Source organism: Vipera berus (genome assembly GCF_964194415.1).
Source record: "Vipera berus genome assembly, chromosome: 6".
In the NCBI taxonomy this organism is placed as follows: Eukaryota; Metazoa; Chordata; class Lepidosauria; order Squamata; family Viperidae; genus Vipera; species Vipera berus.
The window spans coordinates 86,219,814-86,237,313 of record NC_138208.1 but is presented as its reverse complement, the minus strand read 5'-3'; the positions used below and the strand labels follow the sequence as shown (position 1 = coordinate 86,237,313).

The 17,500-nt window shown below is 45.3% G+C and overlaps 1 protein-coding gene across 1 annotated transcript in view; it reads right to left on the bottom strand.

The window, feature by feature from the left end:
• GATA3 (GATA binding protein 3) overlaps window positions 1–17,500 on the bottom strand; it is a gene marked incomplete at its 5' end in the record, with an annotated part of 137,638 nt that overhangs the window by 44,574 nt on the left and 75,564 nt on the right. Inside the window, one exon of the mRNA XM_081331901.1 lies at window positions 15,985–16,521. Within this exon, the coding sequence (XP_081188027.1) occupies window positions 15,985–16,521 (537 nt within the window). The remainder of the gene's footprint in view (window positions 1–15,984; window positions 16,522–17,500) is intronic.

Below are 17,500 nucleotides of genomic sequence, written 5' to 3'. Positions count from 1 at the left end.
ACCATCCTCCTCCCCACATTGTCCACGGATGCCGTCTTTATATGCTCACACTAAAGCAAGCTGCAAAGCTGTTACAGGAAGTCCTTGACTTAGGATCACAAAACCACGCCAAAATTCCCATTGCTAAGTGAGCCAGTTCTTAAGTGAATTTTGACCCATTTTACGATTACTGTATTATTTTTTTGCCCACCATTGTTAAGCAAATCATGCAAGCGTTAAGTGAATCTGGCTTTCCCCACGCCATCCCCCATTGACTTGCCAAACTCCTAAATTTCAAACAGCTGATGTGGGGATGCCGCAACGGTCGTGTGAAACAATGAGCATAGGTCACTTTTTCCCGAGCTGTTGTAACGCCACAGGGTCATTAAAAGAACGGTGAGGATTACCCACGTTCCTATTTCAGCTTTTTCCTGCTGATACCATCTCCACTTACAATCTTATCATTTTTCAACGTTCTCATTGCATCCTTGCCTTTTTTTTTTGTCATTCTTTCCTTGGACACTGTCTCAATTATTTGTCAGTACAGAGTTAGTCTTTGACTTACGACGGTTTCATCCCTGATTCTTTATTTTCATTTTATTTTTATCCCATTTATATCCCACCCTTCTCCGAAGACTCAGGGCGGCTTACAATTTAAGCACAAACCAATGTGCTTAGCAATAGCTTTCATTCTATGTATATGCCTGCTTATTAGGGCTTTCGCCCCCCCCCCCCAGAGGCATTATTACAAAGTCAGCTTATTGCCCCCAACAATCTGGGTCCTCATTTTACCTACCTCGGGAGGATGGAAGGCTGAGTCAACCTTGAGCCTGGTGGGACTCGAACCTGCACTAATTGCAGGCAGCTGGTGTTACTTAAGGAGGCATTAGCCCACTGCTCCACCAAGGCTCCTCTTCCATTATCACTCTTCCCATATAACTATCATCATCATCATAAAGTTGGAAGGGACCTTGGAGGTCATCTAGTCCAACCCCCTGCTCAGGCAGGAAACCCTACACCATTTCAGACAAATGGCTGTCCAGTCTCTTCTTAAAAACCTCCAGGGTTGGAGCATTCACCACTTCTAATTGTTCTAACTGTCAGGAAGTTTCTCCTTAGTTCCAGGTTGCTTCTCTCCTTGATTAGTTTCCATCCGTTGCTTCTTGTCCTAACTTCAGGTGCTTTGGAGAATAGCTTGACTCCCTCTTCTTTGAGACAACCCCTGAGATATTGGAAGACTGCTATCATGTCCCTCCTCGTCCTTCTCTTCATTAGACTAGACAGACCCAATTCCAGCAACCGTTCCTTATATATTTTAGCCTCCAGTCCTCTAATCATCTTTGTTGCTCTTCTCTTCACTCTTTCTAGAATCTCAACATCTTTTTTACATCGTGGTGACCAAAACTGGATGCAGTATTCCAAGTGTGGCCTTACCAAGGCATTATAAAGTGGTATTAACTCTTAACATGATCTTGATTCTATTCCTTTGTTAATGCAGTAATTCTTACTTTCATATGCACCAAAAACTAACTGGCCACAATTCATATTTTTTTTACATACATTCTAGCTCTCATTGATAATGAAATCTACACTTTCTGTTCCTGGATGTATTCATCAACCCAATCTACATTAAGACGTCCGCATAAAACTTTGCAGTAAAATAGGAGGGGGGGGGAATTAGGTTACTTGTCTCAAAGGACTCTCCGTTCTGGCGTATTTTGCACAACCCCGACCAAAACCCAGATTTACTCCAAAAGACTTAAGATTATTCTGCAGAAGCTAAAATCACTAATCTAGACACTTACATTACAGGTAAAAGATATTGGTATATTTTTGTAACAAACTGACACACACTCAAGATTGCTGGCAAGAAAGAGGAAGGTAAATAACTTAAATCACTTAATTATCATCATACTTTTGTACAATTCGTCCTCAACTTACAGCAGTTCATTTAGTGACCACTCAAAGTTGCAAAGCACTGAAAAAATTCACTTATGTCCATCTTTCACACTTAGAACCATTGCAGCATCCCCCTGGTTACATGATCAAAATCAAGACATTTGGCAACTGATTCATATTTATGATGGTGGCAGCGTCCCGGGGTCATGTGATCCCCTTTTGCGACCTTCTGGCAAGCAAAGTCCATAGGGGAAGCCAGATTCACTTAACAACCGTGTTACAAACTTAACCATTGCAGTGATTCACTTAACAAATGTAGCCAGAAAGGTCATAAAATGGGGCAAAACCCACTTGGCAAATGTCTCACTTAGCAGCAGAAATTTTCAGTTGAAATGTGGTCGTAAATCGAGGACAACCTGTACTTTACAGCTGCATCGATATTTGACTCAGAGATTTGGCCGAGACTTCAGTCCAAATTAATCTCTAAAAGATTCAGACTCATTTGGAGATTAGACCGAGACTGATGCAAAGTTTTCCGAATCAGTGCAAAAGCCAGAATCAAAACCTTGCAGAACTTCAGACCTATATCAAAGACAATTCACCCACCCTGTTCTCATGAATCAATGCCATCTCATCCTGAAATCACCTTTCTAAATAGAAAAGCTGCAGACCTCAATTAACGAGGCCCAAAGGCAGGTCAGTCTTGACTTATAACCGTTCGTTTCACACAACGGCATTTTAGCCAGGAAGGTTTTGGTAACTACTTTTCTTCGTATCAAAAAAAAAAACCTTCAAAGAATAGAATAGAATAGAATAGAATAGAATAGAATAGAATAGAATAGAATAGAATAGAATAGAATAGAATAGAATAGAATAGAATAGAATAGAATAGAATAGAACGGAACAGAATAGAATCCTAGGTTAAAAACAGAATAAGGGGAGGGAACCGTGATTACTCTTATGCAAGAGAGTACAGTTTAGAGTTTCTACAAATCATGATTGATCATTCCTCTAGTCTAGAGGAGTCACAGAAATTCACAGCGGCCAAAAAAACACACCAAATAACACCACCACCATCACAATTTCTCCCCTATGATCTGAAAACATTTTTGGCACTCTCATTTTTAACTCTGCCACCCTTCCTCACCCAGAATATGAAGGTAACTTGATATAATGCAACACAAAAAGGGAAAAATACTGGACTATCTAAATACAGGACAACTGAGGACCAGGTAAATGTGGAAAAGTTGTAGTCCTCAAGTTACAACAGTTCAGTTAGCGACCGTTCCAAGTTACAACAGCCCTGTAAAGTGAGCTACAACTATTTCTCACACTTATGACCATTGTAGCATCCCCCGCGGTCACACGATCAAAATTCAGACGCTTGGCAACTGACTCATACTTATGACGGTTGCAGCATCCCGGGGTCACGTGATCCCCTTTTGCGACCTTCTGACAAGCAAAGTCAACGGGGAAGCCCTGTTCGCTTTACAACCGGGTTACTTACTTTACAGCTACAAGGATTCGCTTAACAACTGTGGCAAGAAAGGTCGTAAAAGGGGGCAAAATTCAGGAACAAATGTTTCACTTAGTGACAAAATGTGGGGGCTCCGTTGTGGTCGTAAGTCAAGGACTACCTGTATTATTTGCAAGATGGGTCCAAAGAAGGAAAGGAAATTGGAACCAGGAAAAAAAAAACTTGGGCGGAAGTTTGTTCTTTGACATATTTGAGGCTGACTGTTTGAGCAGTCCACAAGAAATTATGTCAGTCTGTCTGCACCACAATTCCGAGGCTGTCCTTGTTTGTTTTTTTTAATTCCATTTATATCCCGCCCTTCTCCGAAGACTCAAGGCGGCTTACAAGCTTAGCAGTAGCCTTCATTCTATGTCTATGCCTGCTTGTTAGGGCTTTCACACACACACCCAAGTGGCATTATTACAAAGTCAGCTTAATTGCCCCCAACAATCTGGGTCCTCATTTTACCTACCTCGGAAGGATGGAAGGCTGAGTCAACCTTGTGCCTGGTGGGACTCGAACCTGCACTAATTGCAGGCAGCTGGTGTTACTTAAGGAGGCATTAGCCCACTGCTCCACCAAGGCTCTTGTTCCCCCCCCAGTTGTCCCAGTTGCAACAGAATGTGAAGAGTGGGAAGAACCTCAGAAACAGCCAAATATGTGTGTTTTCTCTCCACCATCATCTGAGGTCAGCTTGTCACATTTTCCATGTTGGTCTTCGAATGCCAGCTACCTGCCTATTCAGCCTGGTTCGCTAAAATTGACGACTGGTTTTCTTGAAATAGTTAGCTGGAGGAGACTTCAGTCTTAAATAAAATTTAAAAAAACAGGGTTTACTCAACCACCCACCCTTCTGCAAATCACCTCATTTATTATTGTTGTTGTTGTTATTATTATTATTATAAATTTTTTATTCATAAAACATAAAACTCAGTCAACTGAACACTCAAATTGACTGGCACCAATGGCTGACACGGGCGGCTGCCAGCATCCTAGGTATCAACCAGGTATCTTCTTAAAATGTAAGATGTTCCGAGTAGCGCAGTTTTTTGTAGCTTTGCTGGAGTTATTGCAGGAAGCTGCAACTTCTTGATGTATTTTGCAAAGTTTTTGGACATAGTTCCCAGTGCCCCGATGACAATGGGTATCACTGTTACACGTTTCATCCACAATCGCGCAGTTTCGATGGCCAGGTCGCGGTATTTCGTAATTTTTCCCAGTTCTTTTTCTTCGACTCTGGCATCTCCTGGTACAGCGGTATCAATCAACTGTACGCTTCGGTTCTCTACGACTGCGAGATCTGGCCTGTTGTGTTCCAAATGGCAATCTGTCTGTATTCGGAAGTCCCACAAGATCTTCACCCTCTCATTCTCGACAACTTTTTCCACCCTACGTTCCCACGACTTTTCGGACACAGGCAAGTTGTATTTTTTACACAATGCCCAGTGGATTAGTTTAGCAACTCGGTCATGTCTAGATGATGATGATGATGATGATGATGATGATTTGCAAAGGCTTTGCAAATAAGTTCTTTGAGGATAGGTCCCTTTTTTTGCTCCAGCAGACTTTTAGCAACTCCCTGGCAATGCAGAAAGCTCAGCCAAAGGATTGTGAAGGGTCTTCCTATCCAAGCTGAGGAAGCTTTAACAAGGTCTTAGTTTTGGCCCATTACCATTTCCAACGAATGCGGATCAGAAATGCCAAGGTAGACTTCCATGGGTGTCTTCAGAGTAACAGATTAACAGAGTTGGAGGGAACCTTAGAGGTCTTCTAGTCCAACCCCCTGCTCAAGCAAGAAAACCTATACCATTTCATCAGACAAATGCCTGTCCGATCTCTTTCTTAAAATGTCCAGTATTGGAGTACCCACAACTTCTGGAGGCAAGCCGGTTCCACCAATTAATTGTTCTAACAGTCAGGAAATTTCTCCTTAGTTCTAGTTGTCTGTCCTGAAGAGGTATATGTTTTAGAGGAAACAATGAGCAGATTCCAGGCTTACAAAACGGATCCTTTTCTTAGCACCCTGAGATGTTACAATGCAGGTTGCAAAAGGGCCACATTTAGGACAAAAGAACGGGACATTCTGAGCACAGAGCGGGGAGGTTTGCCTGCCCTGGCAGAACTGTGCTACTTTAAAGAACTTACAGGTGGTTTTCCCACCCACAAACCTTTTTGATTCAGCTGCCTACAGTTATTTTTTCCCCCTCCCCCAAGTCAAAAAATATCAGCAGCCAGTATTCAAAAAGCAATCATCTGATCTTCTACCAGTCGGCAAAGGCAATGTTAGTTGGCCAATATTTGCAAAAGCCGACATGGCCTTCTTAACAGCAGCCATGCTGAGGTTCAGGGGAGGAAGAAAAAGAAGCTTAGAGAGAGAAGCAACCATTTTGCTCTCCCTATCCTGTTCCTCTAGTCTAGGCCAGGGGGTTTCCAAACTTGGCAACTTTAAGACTGGTGGACTTCAACTCCCAGCATTCCTCAGCCAGCCAGCAATAATAGAATCCAGCACCCCCAAATGACACCCCAAAGACTGACAGGTTGCCTGGCTAACTCATCCTGCTAGCAACCTTGGCTCTTTTATGACTCATGGACTTCAACTCCCAGAATTCCTGAGCCAGCCTGGCTCAGCTTGGAAACCTCTCCCTTTCCCCTCAGCGTGGCTGACTCAGGAATTCTGGGAATTGAAGTCCACGAGTCATAAAGCGGCCTAGGCCTAGGCCAGGGGTAGGCAACCTTGGGTGTTTTATGACTGGTGGACTTCATCTCCCAGAATTCCTGAGCCAGCATGGCTCAGCTTGGAAACCTCTCCCTTTCCCCTCAGCGTGGCTGACTCAGGAATTCTGGGAATTGAAGTCCACGAGTCATAAAGCGGCCTAGGCCAGGGGTAGGCAACCTTGGGTGTTTTATGACTGGTGGACTTCATCTCCCAGAATTCCTGAGCCAACCTGGCTCAGCTTGGAAACCTCTCCCTTTCCCCTCAGCGTGGCTGACTCAGGAATTCTGGGAATTGAAGTCCACGAGTCATAAAGCGGCCTAGGCCAGGGGTAGGCAACCTTGGGTGTTTTATGACTGGTGGACTTCATCTCCCAGAATTCCTGAGCCAACCTGGCTCAGCATGGAAACCTCTCCCTTTCCCCTCAGCGTGGCTGGCTCAGGAATTCTGGGAGTTGAAGTCCATGAGACATAAAAGAGCCAAGGTTGCCTACCTCTGGCTTATACCTAAGTCAAACGGCAGTTCACACCACATAGTGTAGCAGCTCCCTTAAAAACTCAGCAACTGGATCCCCACCCCCACCCTGAGCATATCAAGCCCTGGTTTTAATCATGTTTGCTTTTTTTTTTTGCTATTCGAAGGGTTGTGCAAACCAACCCCATTTTGGCTAGTTTATGGTACCAGCTTCTGTGCAAAGGCAGGAAATTATTACTTACTATTTACTATTTACTTACTATTTCATTAGCTTTGCAAGGCTGCCTGACTCCTAAACTGAGTCGCTTGCGTCATTGAAAGAAAAAAAGAAAAAGCAGCAAAAAGAGGAAGGGATGTGTACAGTGGTTAATTTAGTAATAGGGTGAATGAAATCCAACTGTTGTGTGAATTGCAAATCATCGTTTGAATACCTTCGTGTGATGCATAAAACAAGTCCCTATCGGGGACTAAATGTACCGTGGTGAAAACAAGCCAGAGTTCAAGCTATTGTGGAAACAAAAATGTTCATGTGCCCTTTGGCAGGACACCTATGGTGATGCCCACACTTCCCCAAATATGCATATGACCAAAGGACCTTGCCCATGCTTTCAAAAATAAACTCCCTTCCAAGGTCTGTGGAATCTAGCAATTGCCCAGCAGAACATCTCCCTAAACATGCACCTAAGTCAGAGGGTCTTCAAACTTGGCAACTTTAAGACTTGTGGACTTCAACTCCCAGAATTCAAATGCCAAGTGGCCACAGATCTCTGCCCCATACAAATGAGGTGCTCTTTACCATGTCTTTGGCCTTGCAGGCCTCAAGCTGTACGTTTGAAGTACCTCAGGTGTCTGTGTGTGTCTCAATCCTATTGAATGAGCAACTTGAGGAACCACATCTAAGATCAGGTCAGAAGAGAGCAGGTCTGGTTTCCCTCAGAAGACCCAGATTCAAGTCCACCCTGAACCAGGGTTAGGGACAGCCCCTTTTGCCCTCTCTCTGGGAAAAATTAAGGCACTCCCCACAGTTAAATCACCTGGAGCCCTCCAAGATAAAGGCAGACTGTTACCTATTGAGCTAGTGATGAAGCTGATCAAATAAATAACATTTTAAGGCAAACTTGGCTCTTTTATGGCTTGTGGACTTCAACTCCCAGAATTCCTCAGCCAGCGTGCCTGGCTGAGGAATTCTGGGAGTTGAAGTCCACAAGTCAAGGGGTCTTCAAACTTGGCCCTTTTATGACTTGTGGACTTCAACTCCCAGAATTCCTCAGCCAGCGTGCCTGGCTGAGGAATTCTGGGAGTTGAAGTCCACAAGTCTTAAAGTTGCCAAGTTTGAAGACCCCTGATCTAAGTAGATGGATCAGAACCATGTCCAGGCTCTCAACCGAAGAATCCCTTCCAAAGTCCGTGGGACCTAGCAGCTGTCCATCAAACCTTTTCCTAAACACGTCTGCAGGTAGATGACGCAGCACTATGCCCAGGCTCTCAACAGGAGACTCCTTTCCAACCTCCGTCCGTGTTACTTAGCAACTGTCCACCAAACCATCTCCCTGAACATGCATCTTAAGTAGATGACCCAGAACCATCTCCAAGCTCTGAACAGGGGGGTCCCTTCCAACATTCATGGACCTAGCAATTGTCCAACAAACCATCTCCCCAAACATGCATGTAAGTAGATGACCGAGGACTACCTCCAAGCTCTCAACAGAAGAACACCTTTCCAACGTCTGTGGAACCTAGCAACTGTCCATCAAACCACCTCCTCAAACAAGTCTGGAAGTAGATGAATTAGGACTATATCCAGGCTCTCAACATCTATAGACCTATGAACTGTCCATCAAGCACATTCTCAAACATGCGCTTAAGCAGATGAATCAGGGCTGTCTCCACGCTTCCAACAGGAATGTCTCTTGCAACATCTGTGGAGCTAACATCTGTCCACCCAATCACCCTGGGAAATTTTGCAGCCCCAAATCAGGGGCCAGCCATGCACATGCCCAGTTCCTCAAGGAAGTACCTGAACTGTGGACACCTGGATCCCATGCCTACCCTTAAGAGGCCAGACTAACTTCAAGAGTACTCAGTTCTTCAGGGCTGTCACTAAGTGGACAGTATCTGATGCCAGATGTTGCAGCCTCACATCTAAGGATAGGACCGGTCCATCTGCCTATCCTAGCCATGATCTCCACATTGGTATGAGGGACGATCAGAAGGCAACGTCATTCCGGTCCGAAAGAGGAAAGCATTACAGATAGTCCTCGACTTACAACTTCAACTGAGCGCAAAATTTTTGTTGCTAAGCGAGACAGTTGTTAAGCCAGTTTTGCCCCGTTTTACGACCTCTCTTGCCCCCGTTAAGGAAATCACCGCAGTTGATCAGGGAGTAACCCAGTTTGTTAAAGAGATGCGGGCTTCCCCGTTGACTTTACTTCTGATCACGTCACCTTGGGACACAACAGCGGTCACAAATAGGAACGCTTTAGCGCAAGCTTCTGAGTTTCCCTCACATGACCACGGGGGCATGCTGCAAAAGGTCATAACTGGGGGAAAAATGGTCGTTAAGTCACGTTCTTCAGTGCCGTTGTAACTTTGAGCGGTCACTAAACGAACCGTTGTAAGTTGAGGAGCACCTGCAGTCGCCAGATAAACCCAGTTTGAAGACTGAATTCGCCTCCTCTTCTGTTTCCTGTCTTCCCTCCCTCTCTTTTTATTTTTCTCTCTCTGTGTGTTGTTTTTTTTCTCCTCCCCTCGACTTGCATGTACCGAAAGAGACTGCTCTGGGTTTACTTTGTGTGTCCGTGTGTGTGTGTGTGTGTGTGTTTTTGTCACTGTTAACCACATCCTGACTCTATTAAAGTTCCTGGCGCTAAATAAACAATGTAACTGTCGCGTGCAGCAGTCTGACAATAATTGGATTAACTAAAACATATCATCGGCTAAAAGAGAGACACAGTGCCCGGCTCAGACAGTGGGGAACAAATGTCATCCTGGAAAAACCCTGAAAAATGATCTGACTCAGGGTGGTGAATCCGCTCTCCTTGCATGCAGCAGGGACACGGATTGGGGTGGGGGAGCAAAACAAAAGGGAAAATAAAATTATTTTCCCAAACGGAAGTCGGGTTTTGCGCTTCTCTGCGAAGAGACGGATGCTGGAGACGTTAGCCGTCTCGAAAAGGAGGCGTAATCGGAGGCCGTAGGAGGCTGCTTGATCTGTAGATGAAGCGTTAGACAGCCCCAGTGTATACACACACACACACACACACACACACACACACACACACACACACACACACACAGAGACACAATTTGTGGGCGGCTGGAGTTCAGACGACGACGTTAGAAGCCACAGCTGCAGTGGCTGGTGGGAATATTGGCAGTCCTCCAGGGTTTCAAAACAAGCCGACGCCACCCTAATCGCATTTACAGGCAGTCCTCCACTTACAACGATTCATTTAGTGACCGTTGGAAACCACAAGTACAAAGTGGCTTCGAACAATTTTTCAGGCTGACAACCGCACCAGGCATCATGTGATCAAAATTCAGATGCTTGGCAACTGGCTCGTATTTGTGACGGTGGCAGCATCCCGGTGTGTGTGTGTGTGTGTGTGTGTGTGTGTGTGAGAGAGAGAGAGAGAGAGAGAGAGAGAGAGAGAGAGACATGATCCCCTTTTGCGACCTTCAGGGGACCCGGATTCACTGAACAACCGTGCGACAAGCTTAACAGCTGCAGTGATCCGCTTAACAACGGTGGCAAGAAAGGTGACAAAACGGGGCCAAACTCACTTAGCAAGTGTCTCGATTAGCCAGCGAAATTTCGAGCTCCTTTGTGGTGGAAAGGCGAGGACTAGCTGCATTGCAAGCCCAGAGTCCTAGCAGAGTTAGCAAAATCCATTTCTGAAGCAGGATGCTAATTCTCAGCCAAGAGGCCTCTATGCAGATTGTTCTACACTAGGAATGGGGGGGGGGTGTTTACTTAAAGCAATGGCCCCCAAACCTGTTAGAAATACTTCCTCGTACGGTAGGATCACTTTGGGTCATTGCCTTTGTAAAATATCCTTATGCAAATCACAAAATATTTGGGAGAGCAGCCCAAATCAGCCAGTCTAAATTCAGTTTTTCTGTTTAACGTCTCCCTGACTCACTCACTCACTCTTTCTCTCTCCACCTCTCTGTCTCTCTCTCTTTCTTTCTCTCCATCTCTCTGTCTCTTTCTCTCTCCATCTCTCTTTCTTTCTCTCTCTCGTCTCTCTCTCTTTCTCTCCATCTCTCTGTCTTTCTCTCTCTCTCCATCTCTCTGTCTCGGTCTCTCTCTTTCTCCCTCTCTCTCTGTCTCTCTTTCTATCTATCTATCTCTATCCCTTTCTCTGTCTCTGTCTCTATCCCTCTCTCTCTCTCTCTCTCTCTCTGTCTTGGTCTCTCTCTGTCTCTCTCTCCATCTCTCTCTTTCTCCCACTCTCTCTGTCTCTCTCTTTCTCTGTCTCTTTCTCTCTCTCTCTCTCTCTCTCTCTCTCTCCATCTCTGTCTTGCTCTCTCTCTCTTCATATCTCTCTTTCTCCATCTCTGTCTTTCTCTATTTGTCTGTCTCTCTCTCTTCATCTCTCTTTCTCTTTCTATCTCTCTCTCTCCATCTCTCTGTCTCTGTCTCTTTCTCTCTCTCTCTCTCTCTCTCTCTTTCACACACACACAGACACACAAACACACACAGAGGGAGACACAAAACCTTGAAAAGGCCAGATTAAAAAACGAACTGGTGCTGAGAAAGAACTGTGGGAAGTTCAGACCAAGTTCCCTTTGAAGGAAAGACAATTCTCTCCATTTTTTCCCTCTTTGCTAAGGGAAGTTACTCAACCAATAAACAAAATTTCCGGAACACATTAGGTTTTTGTGGTTCCCCCTCCCCATGACACCACACTCTTGTGTGCAAGAACATCCGTATACCCCTTGACTCCGCTCTCCAGAAATAGGTGACTTAGCAACACTTTGCCTCAAAGAAAGAAACGGGGGGGGGGGGGGTGTAGATTAACTTAGCAAACAGGTTGGGAATGGAGTTTGCAAGAGAACGCAAGGCGGAAATCAATTCACAATGGAGTCTACTTTCACTTTTATAAAGGAGTCTATCATCCAAGGGATTTTTTTTTCAAAAAAAGAAAAGAAAAAGAAGAACAGATGGGAGAAAGATGTGGATTTAAATATCAGCAATGTCAACTTTGGTCATAACATTAACACCGTGGATAGATACAGACAGATAAAGAGATAGGAGATAGAGAAATAGAGGGAGAGAGAGGAGAGAGACAGACAGAGAGAGAGAGAAATAAAGAAATACAATAGCTAGATGATAACTAAACAGCTAGAGGTAGAGAAAGCGGGAGGGGGGGAGAGGGAGAGGAAGGGAGAGAGAAAGAGAGAGAGAGAGAGAGAAATAAAGAAATATAATAGCTAGATGATAGCTAAACAGCTAGAGGTAGAGAAAGCGGGAGGGGGGGAGAGGGAGAGGGAGGGAGAGAGAAAGAGAGAGAGAGAGAGAGAGAGAGAAATAAAGAAATACAATAGCTAGATGATAGCTAAACAGCTAGAGGTAGAGAAAGCGGGAGGGGGGGAGAGGGAGAGGGAGGGAGAGAGAAAGAGAGAGAGAGAGAGAGAGAGAGAGAGAGAAATAAAGAAATACAATAGCTAGATGATAGCTAAACAGCTAGAGGTAGAGAAAGAGGGAGGGGGGGAGAGGGAGAGGGAGAGAGAGAGAGAGGGAGACGAGATGAGAGAGAGAGAGAGAGAGAGAGAGAGACGAGACGGAGAGAGATCTCTGCAAGTGGATTTCCATATAAACTATGGTTTATTGACAATCTAATTGCTACGGTTCCTACAAAACCTTGAACCATAAACTAGCCATGTAATCACGACAGACAAGGTAAAAAAAAATCTAGCAGGCTAGTTTCAGCTGGTTGCAAATGCGGGAGGGCGGGGGGGGGAGAGAGAAAGGTGCCCTTTTCTTGCCACTGTCCTCTAGGATTGCTCATTCTCCCAAAAAACAAACAAACCATCTTGGCCTGCCTCAGGTGGCCTGGCTGACATCAGCCTCCAGCAGACATTTTCACGGCAGAGATGCAAGCCAGATCCACCGAATTGCCTAGGCGGGAACAGCTTCGGAAGCAGAAGTAACGATCAGACAACTCTATGGGGCACTGTGCAAAAGTTTGTGTTTCCATTCTTAAATAGTCGTATCCTGAGTTTATTTGGATAAATGGCCTAGGATATTAGTTGACAGGTAGTCCTCAACTTATAACAGTTCGTTTAGTGACTGTTCGAGGTTACGACAGCGCTGAAACGAATAAATTTTAAAAAATAAAATAAAGACATTTGATTTCTAGGCGAGGCAAAATACACATCTATCACTGTCTACTTTAAAAGAGCGTGACAATATTATGTGGATGTGGCATTTGCATATTAGTTTCTAACACGGCCCATCGATTCTGAATTTGTTTCCTTCCCTCTCGGGTTCATTTCAAGGCTGCCAAGTATTTTTGAATGCGTGGAATGAGAGAGGCCTCAAGGTTGTGATTAAACTTAAATCTGATTTAACCTGAATTGGGAAGTTTGCTGTAGTGATTAAGGCGCTGGCCTACAAACCAGGAGACTGTGAGTTCTAGTCCCGCCTTAGGCATGGGTGGCTTTGGATCAATCATCAGGAGATGGTGAGTTCTAGTTCTGCCTTAGGCATGAAAATCGGATGGGTGACTTTGGGCCAATCACCAGGAGACAGTGAGTTCTAGTCCCACCTTAGCCATCAAAGCCAGCTGGGCGACTTTGGACCAATGATCAGGGGACAGTGAGTTCTAGTCCCGCCTTAGGCATGAAAGCCAGCTGGGTGACTTTAAAGCAATCATCAGGAGACAGTGAGTTCTAGTCCCGCCTTAGGCGTGAAAACCAACTGGGTCACTTTGGATTAATCACCAGGAGATGGTGAGTTCTAGTCCTGCCTTAGACATGAAAACCGGATGGGTGACTTTGGACCAATCATCAGAAGACATGGAGTTCTAGTCCCGCCTTAGGCATAAAAGCCGGCTGGGTAGGTTTGGGCCAATCACCAGGAGACAGTGAGTTCTAGTTCCGCCTTAAGATATGAAGTTGGCTGGGGGACTCTGACTGTGAATGGGGGACTCTCTAGCTTATCTAAATTACCTTAGACCAGGGGTAGGCAACCTCGGCTCTTTTATGACTCATGGACTTCAACTCCCAGAATTCCTGAGCCAGCTACTGGCTCAGGAATTCTGGGAGTTGAAGTCCATGAGTCATAAAAGAGCCAAGGTTACCTACCCCTGCCTTAGACAAAAAACCCCTAAACAATATTTTCCTTGGCTTCGGTTACATTAGGACTAGAGATCCCTATCAACAAAGGGTTTATCTGCCTATTATAAGAGCACCTAGCAAAAATTGAGTCTCCTTGTGAGCTGAATCTTATTCTGTTTTCCAAGTCTGTTCAGAGGAGTCCTATTTCCTGCAAAGTGAAGAATGGAAATAACTGCAAATCACAAATTATATCCTCACATTGATTATCTTTAACACCCTGGTCTAAGCAGAAGATTTATCGAATCATCAGGAGAAATACTATTATATTTTATTTCATTTTTCAGTTTCAAGGCCACTCAACTTCAAAGCCATGAGGTGGTTTAAAATGTTTTAAAAAGTTAACTTTTTTTAGTGAAATAAAATTTGAAAGGAGAAAAAAATTAAAGAGAGAACATACTGTATATCAAAAGAAGAAAAAAAATACAGCTGACCGGGAGACAAAATCAAAACCCCAAAAGGCTATCCTAGCCCACGAGAACAACCAAATCCTGAACAATTAGCAAAAAAAAAAAATCACAAGGGTGGGATCAGTATAAATCGTCAGGGAATATCATTTTAGAGGGCAGAAGCCATTACACTTATAACCCCAAATGGGACTGCAAATTCCATCACTGAGCAATGCAGCCATTGAGTCCCACTCACTTTTATGATTTATGCCACAGTCATTAAGCGAATCATGCAGTTGTTCCACTAATCCAGGGGGGTCTTCAAACTTAGCCCGTTTATGACTTGTGGACTTCAACTCCCAGAATTCCTCAGCCAGGCTGCACTAATCCAACTTCCCCCATTGACTTGACTTGTTGGAAACTGGCTGAGAATTTGCAAATGGCTGTCACATGATCCTGCAGCCATCGTAAAATGCCCAGCACCCAAATTGCAATCATGTGACCACGCGGATGCTGCAAACGTCATAAGTGCAAGGACTGGTCATAAAGTCACTTTTTTCAACCCCGTCATAACTTCGAACGGTCACTCAATGAGCAGTCATAACCTAGGCAAACAGGCATTTCCTCAAATAAGATTTGCTTTGCTTTCCCAACCCAGTTGGGAAAGGTTTGGCTTCTACTTCTAGAACTAACTCCCAGTTCTCACATGGTAGTAAGTGTGCTCCTTCGGCATCCAAGAAGAACAAATGACATCATCTTCCTCATTGTGCAACGGACACAAGTAAGGAAAATTAGGTAATCGCTGCAAGGATGTCACAACGCACACAACATTGCTGCATGAGAAGCATTTTGGGTTAAGGCGGTTAAGTGATTAAGGCACAAGGCTAGAAACCAGAAGATTGTGAGTTCTAGTCCTCCCTTAGCCCTGAAAGCCAGCTGGGTGAGTTTGGGCCAATGACCAAAAGATTGTGAGTTCTAGTCCCGCGTTAGGGATGAAAGATGGCTGGGTGAGTTTGGGCCAATGACCAAAAGATTGTGAGTTCTAGTCCCGCGTTAGGGATGAAAGGCAGCTATAGGTGGCTTTGGACTACTCAGCCCAACCCACCTCACCGGGTTGTTGTAGGGAAAACAGAGGAGGGAAAAGAGTATTAGGTATGCTCACCCCCTTGAGTTATTTGTAAAAATAATAAAAACAGGATACAAATAAATAAACCAAGATTCTATCAGAGCCTAGAAATGTGTCATGACACGGGCCAGCTTCACCTATTGCCCTAAGTCACCCTTTGATTGAATGCTGGTTTCTTGAGCGAAACTGAGGACATGTTCCTCAGCCCTAAACCATGGTTGACAAACCCAGAAGGTCAAATAGACAGTCCAGAATCTTTGTTCCCCCAAACAAACTAACTTCCTGACTGTATAAAACCCAAGTGCAAAGCAGGGTTGGGAACAAAGCAGATTCTGAAACGCCTATTTAACCTCCTGTCTGATCTTCCAGCGGCTCTGATCTTCCTTCCTAACAGCTCCCCAGCCTTAAAATTAAAAAAAAACAACAAAAACGAAAATGTGGTTCACGTTAGGCTTGATAACATGTGCTCTAGTCCCGAAGCACCATCCAATCTCCTCCTTCCCCACCCGCCACTTCCAAACCAGAAAGAAACCATGAAGGACCCTACCTGTACTGGAACGGGCCTTGGGTCTGGATTTGCACCCAAATCCAGTGGGTGACCCCCCAAGGAGGCTGCTTGGGGGGAAAAGTCCAGAGCCGTATTCAGGAACGTAGGAAGGGTAAGTGGCGATGGGATGGTGGCCAGAAGACGACGCTCCTCCGAGGGACGCCATGTTGCTCCGAGAATGAGAAGATTCCAGCTTCATCGTCTCGGCCAAAGACACCTGGTATTTAATGCAGTCCTTCTCGTCTTGGCGGCTGGACCCGGTGGAGCCCGGGGTGGAGATGGAAGGATCTGGAGACACATCTTTCGGAGGGGTGGGTGGGAAAGTGAAAAGATGGGGGCTGGAGTGGCCCGCGGAGAGAGTGGAGGTAGAGGCCGGAGGGTAGACGGAAAGAGGTCCCGGCGAGCTGTGATGGATGGGGCCTTTGGAGAACGGGCTCAGGTTCCATGGTGCAGCTCCGTGGTGGCTCCCCAAAGCTTTGCTCCCATCCAGCCAAGGGAGAGAACCGTGCAGCAAAGGTGGGCGACACACCTGGCTACCTGCCAGAACAGAAGAAGACAAAGGAGGCCTCCGTTAAGTGGGCGTCTCCTGAACCGGCTTCAGGTGAAGATCCGGTCAAGAACCCACCACACAAAAGGTCCCAAAGAGGCAACCCGACGCAGGAAGTCCTCGACTTTCAACCGCAATGGAGCCCAATATGACCACCGCCAAGCAAGACGGGTGCTAAGTGAGATTCGCCCCCACTTTATGAAGCTTTCTGGGCACCCGCCGTTAAGTGAATCGCTGCATTGTTCAGTTAGCCATGGGGCTGTTTAGGGAATCTGGCTCCCCCCTTCCCCCCCCCCCCGTTTGATTTTGCTTGCTGGAAGGTCGCAAAGGGGGATCACGTGAGCCCGGGGAGACTGTGCAAGAATCTGCATTTTGATCATGTGACCTGAGGGATGCTGCCAAGGTCGTGCATATGAAAAAGGGGCATAAGTCAAAAAAAATTCAGTGCCTTTGATGCTCTTTGAGGTTGTTTGTTCTCTTGCAAGACCTTTCACGACCCATCTAGGTATCATCTTCAGAAGAGAGTGGAGTGTTAAGCTCTCTGTTTATATAGTATTGGTGGGAGTATTCTTCGTGCTTCCTTGATAGACTACTGTTTGCTGCTTAATACAAAGATCTGACAGTTGCTTAACTAGGGTAAAACTGGCAAAGGGTTCCCCTGTACATCAACAGAGAGCAAACTGTGAGCAGTGATAATGTTACCTAGTTGGGTAATGAAATGTCTACAAGAAAGCAGACAAGCTCAGAGAGCACCAGGGTCCACACAAACACACACACAGAGACACACACACACACAAAGGCTGCTAGTTTACCTCTCCGCAGACCCCCTGAGCATATAATTTTGGCACCCACCAGCTCACAAAGAAGAAGGAAGACGCTTTTTTCTGACTATAGCATTGCAAAAATTAGCCACGCCAGCTTCATTCTTCCTATGCCAAGTCATTCTGCTAAGTTCATGGACAGCCATGC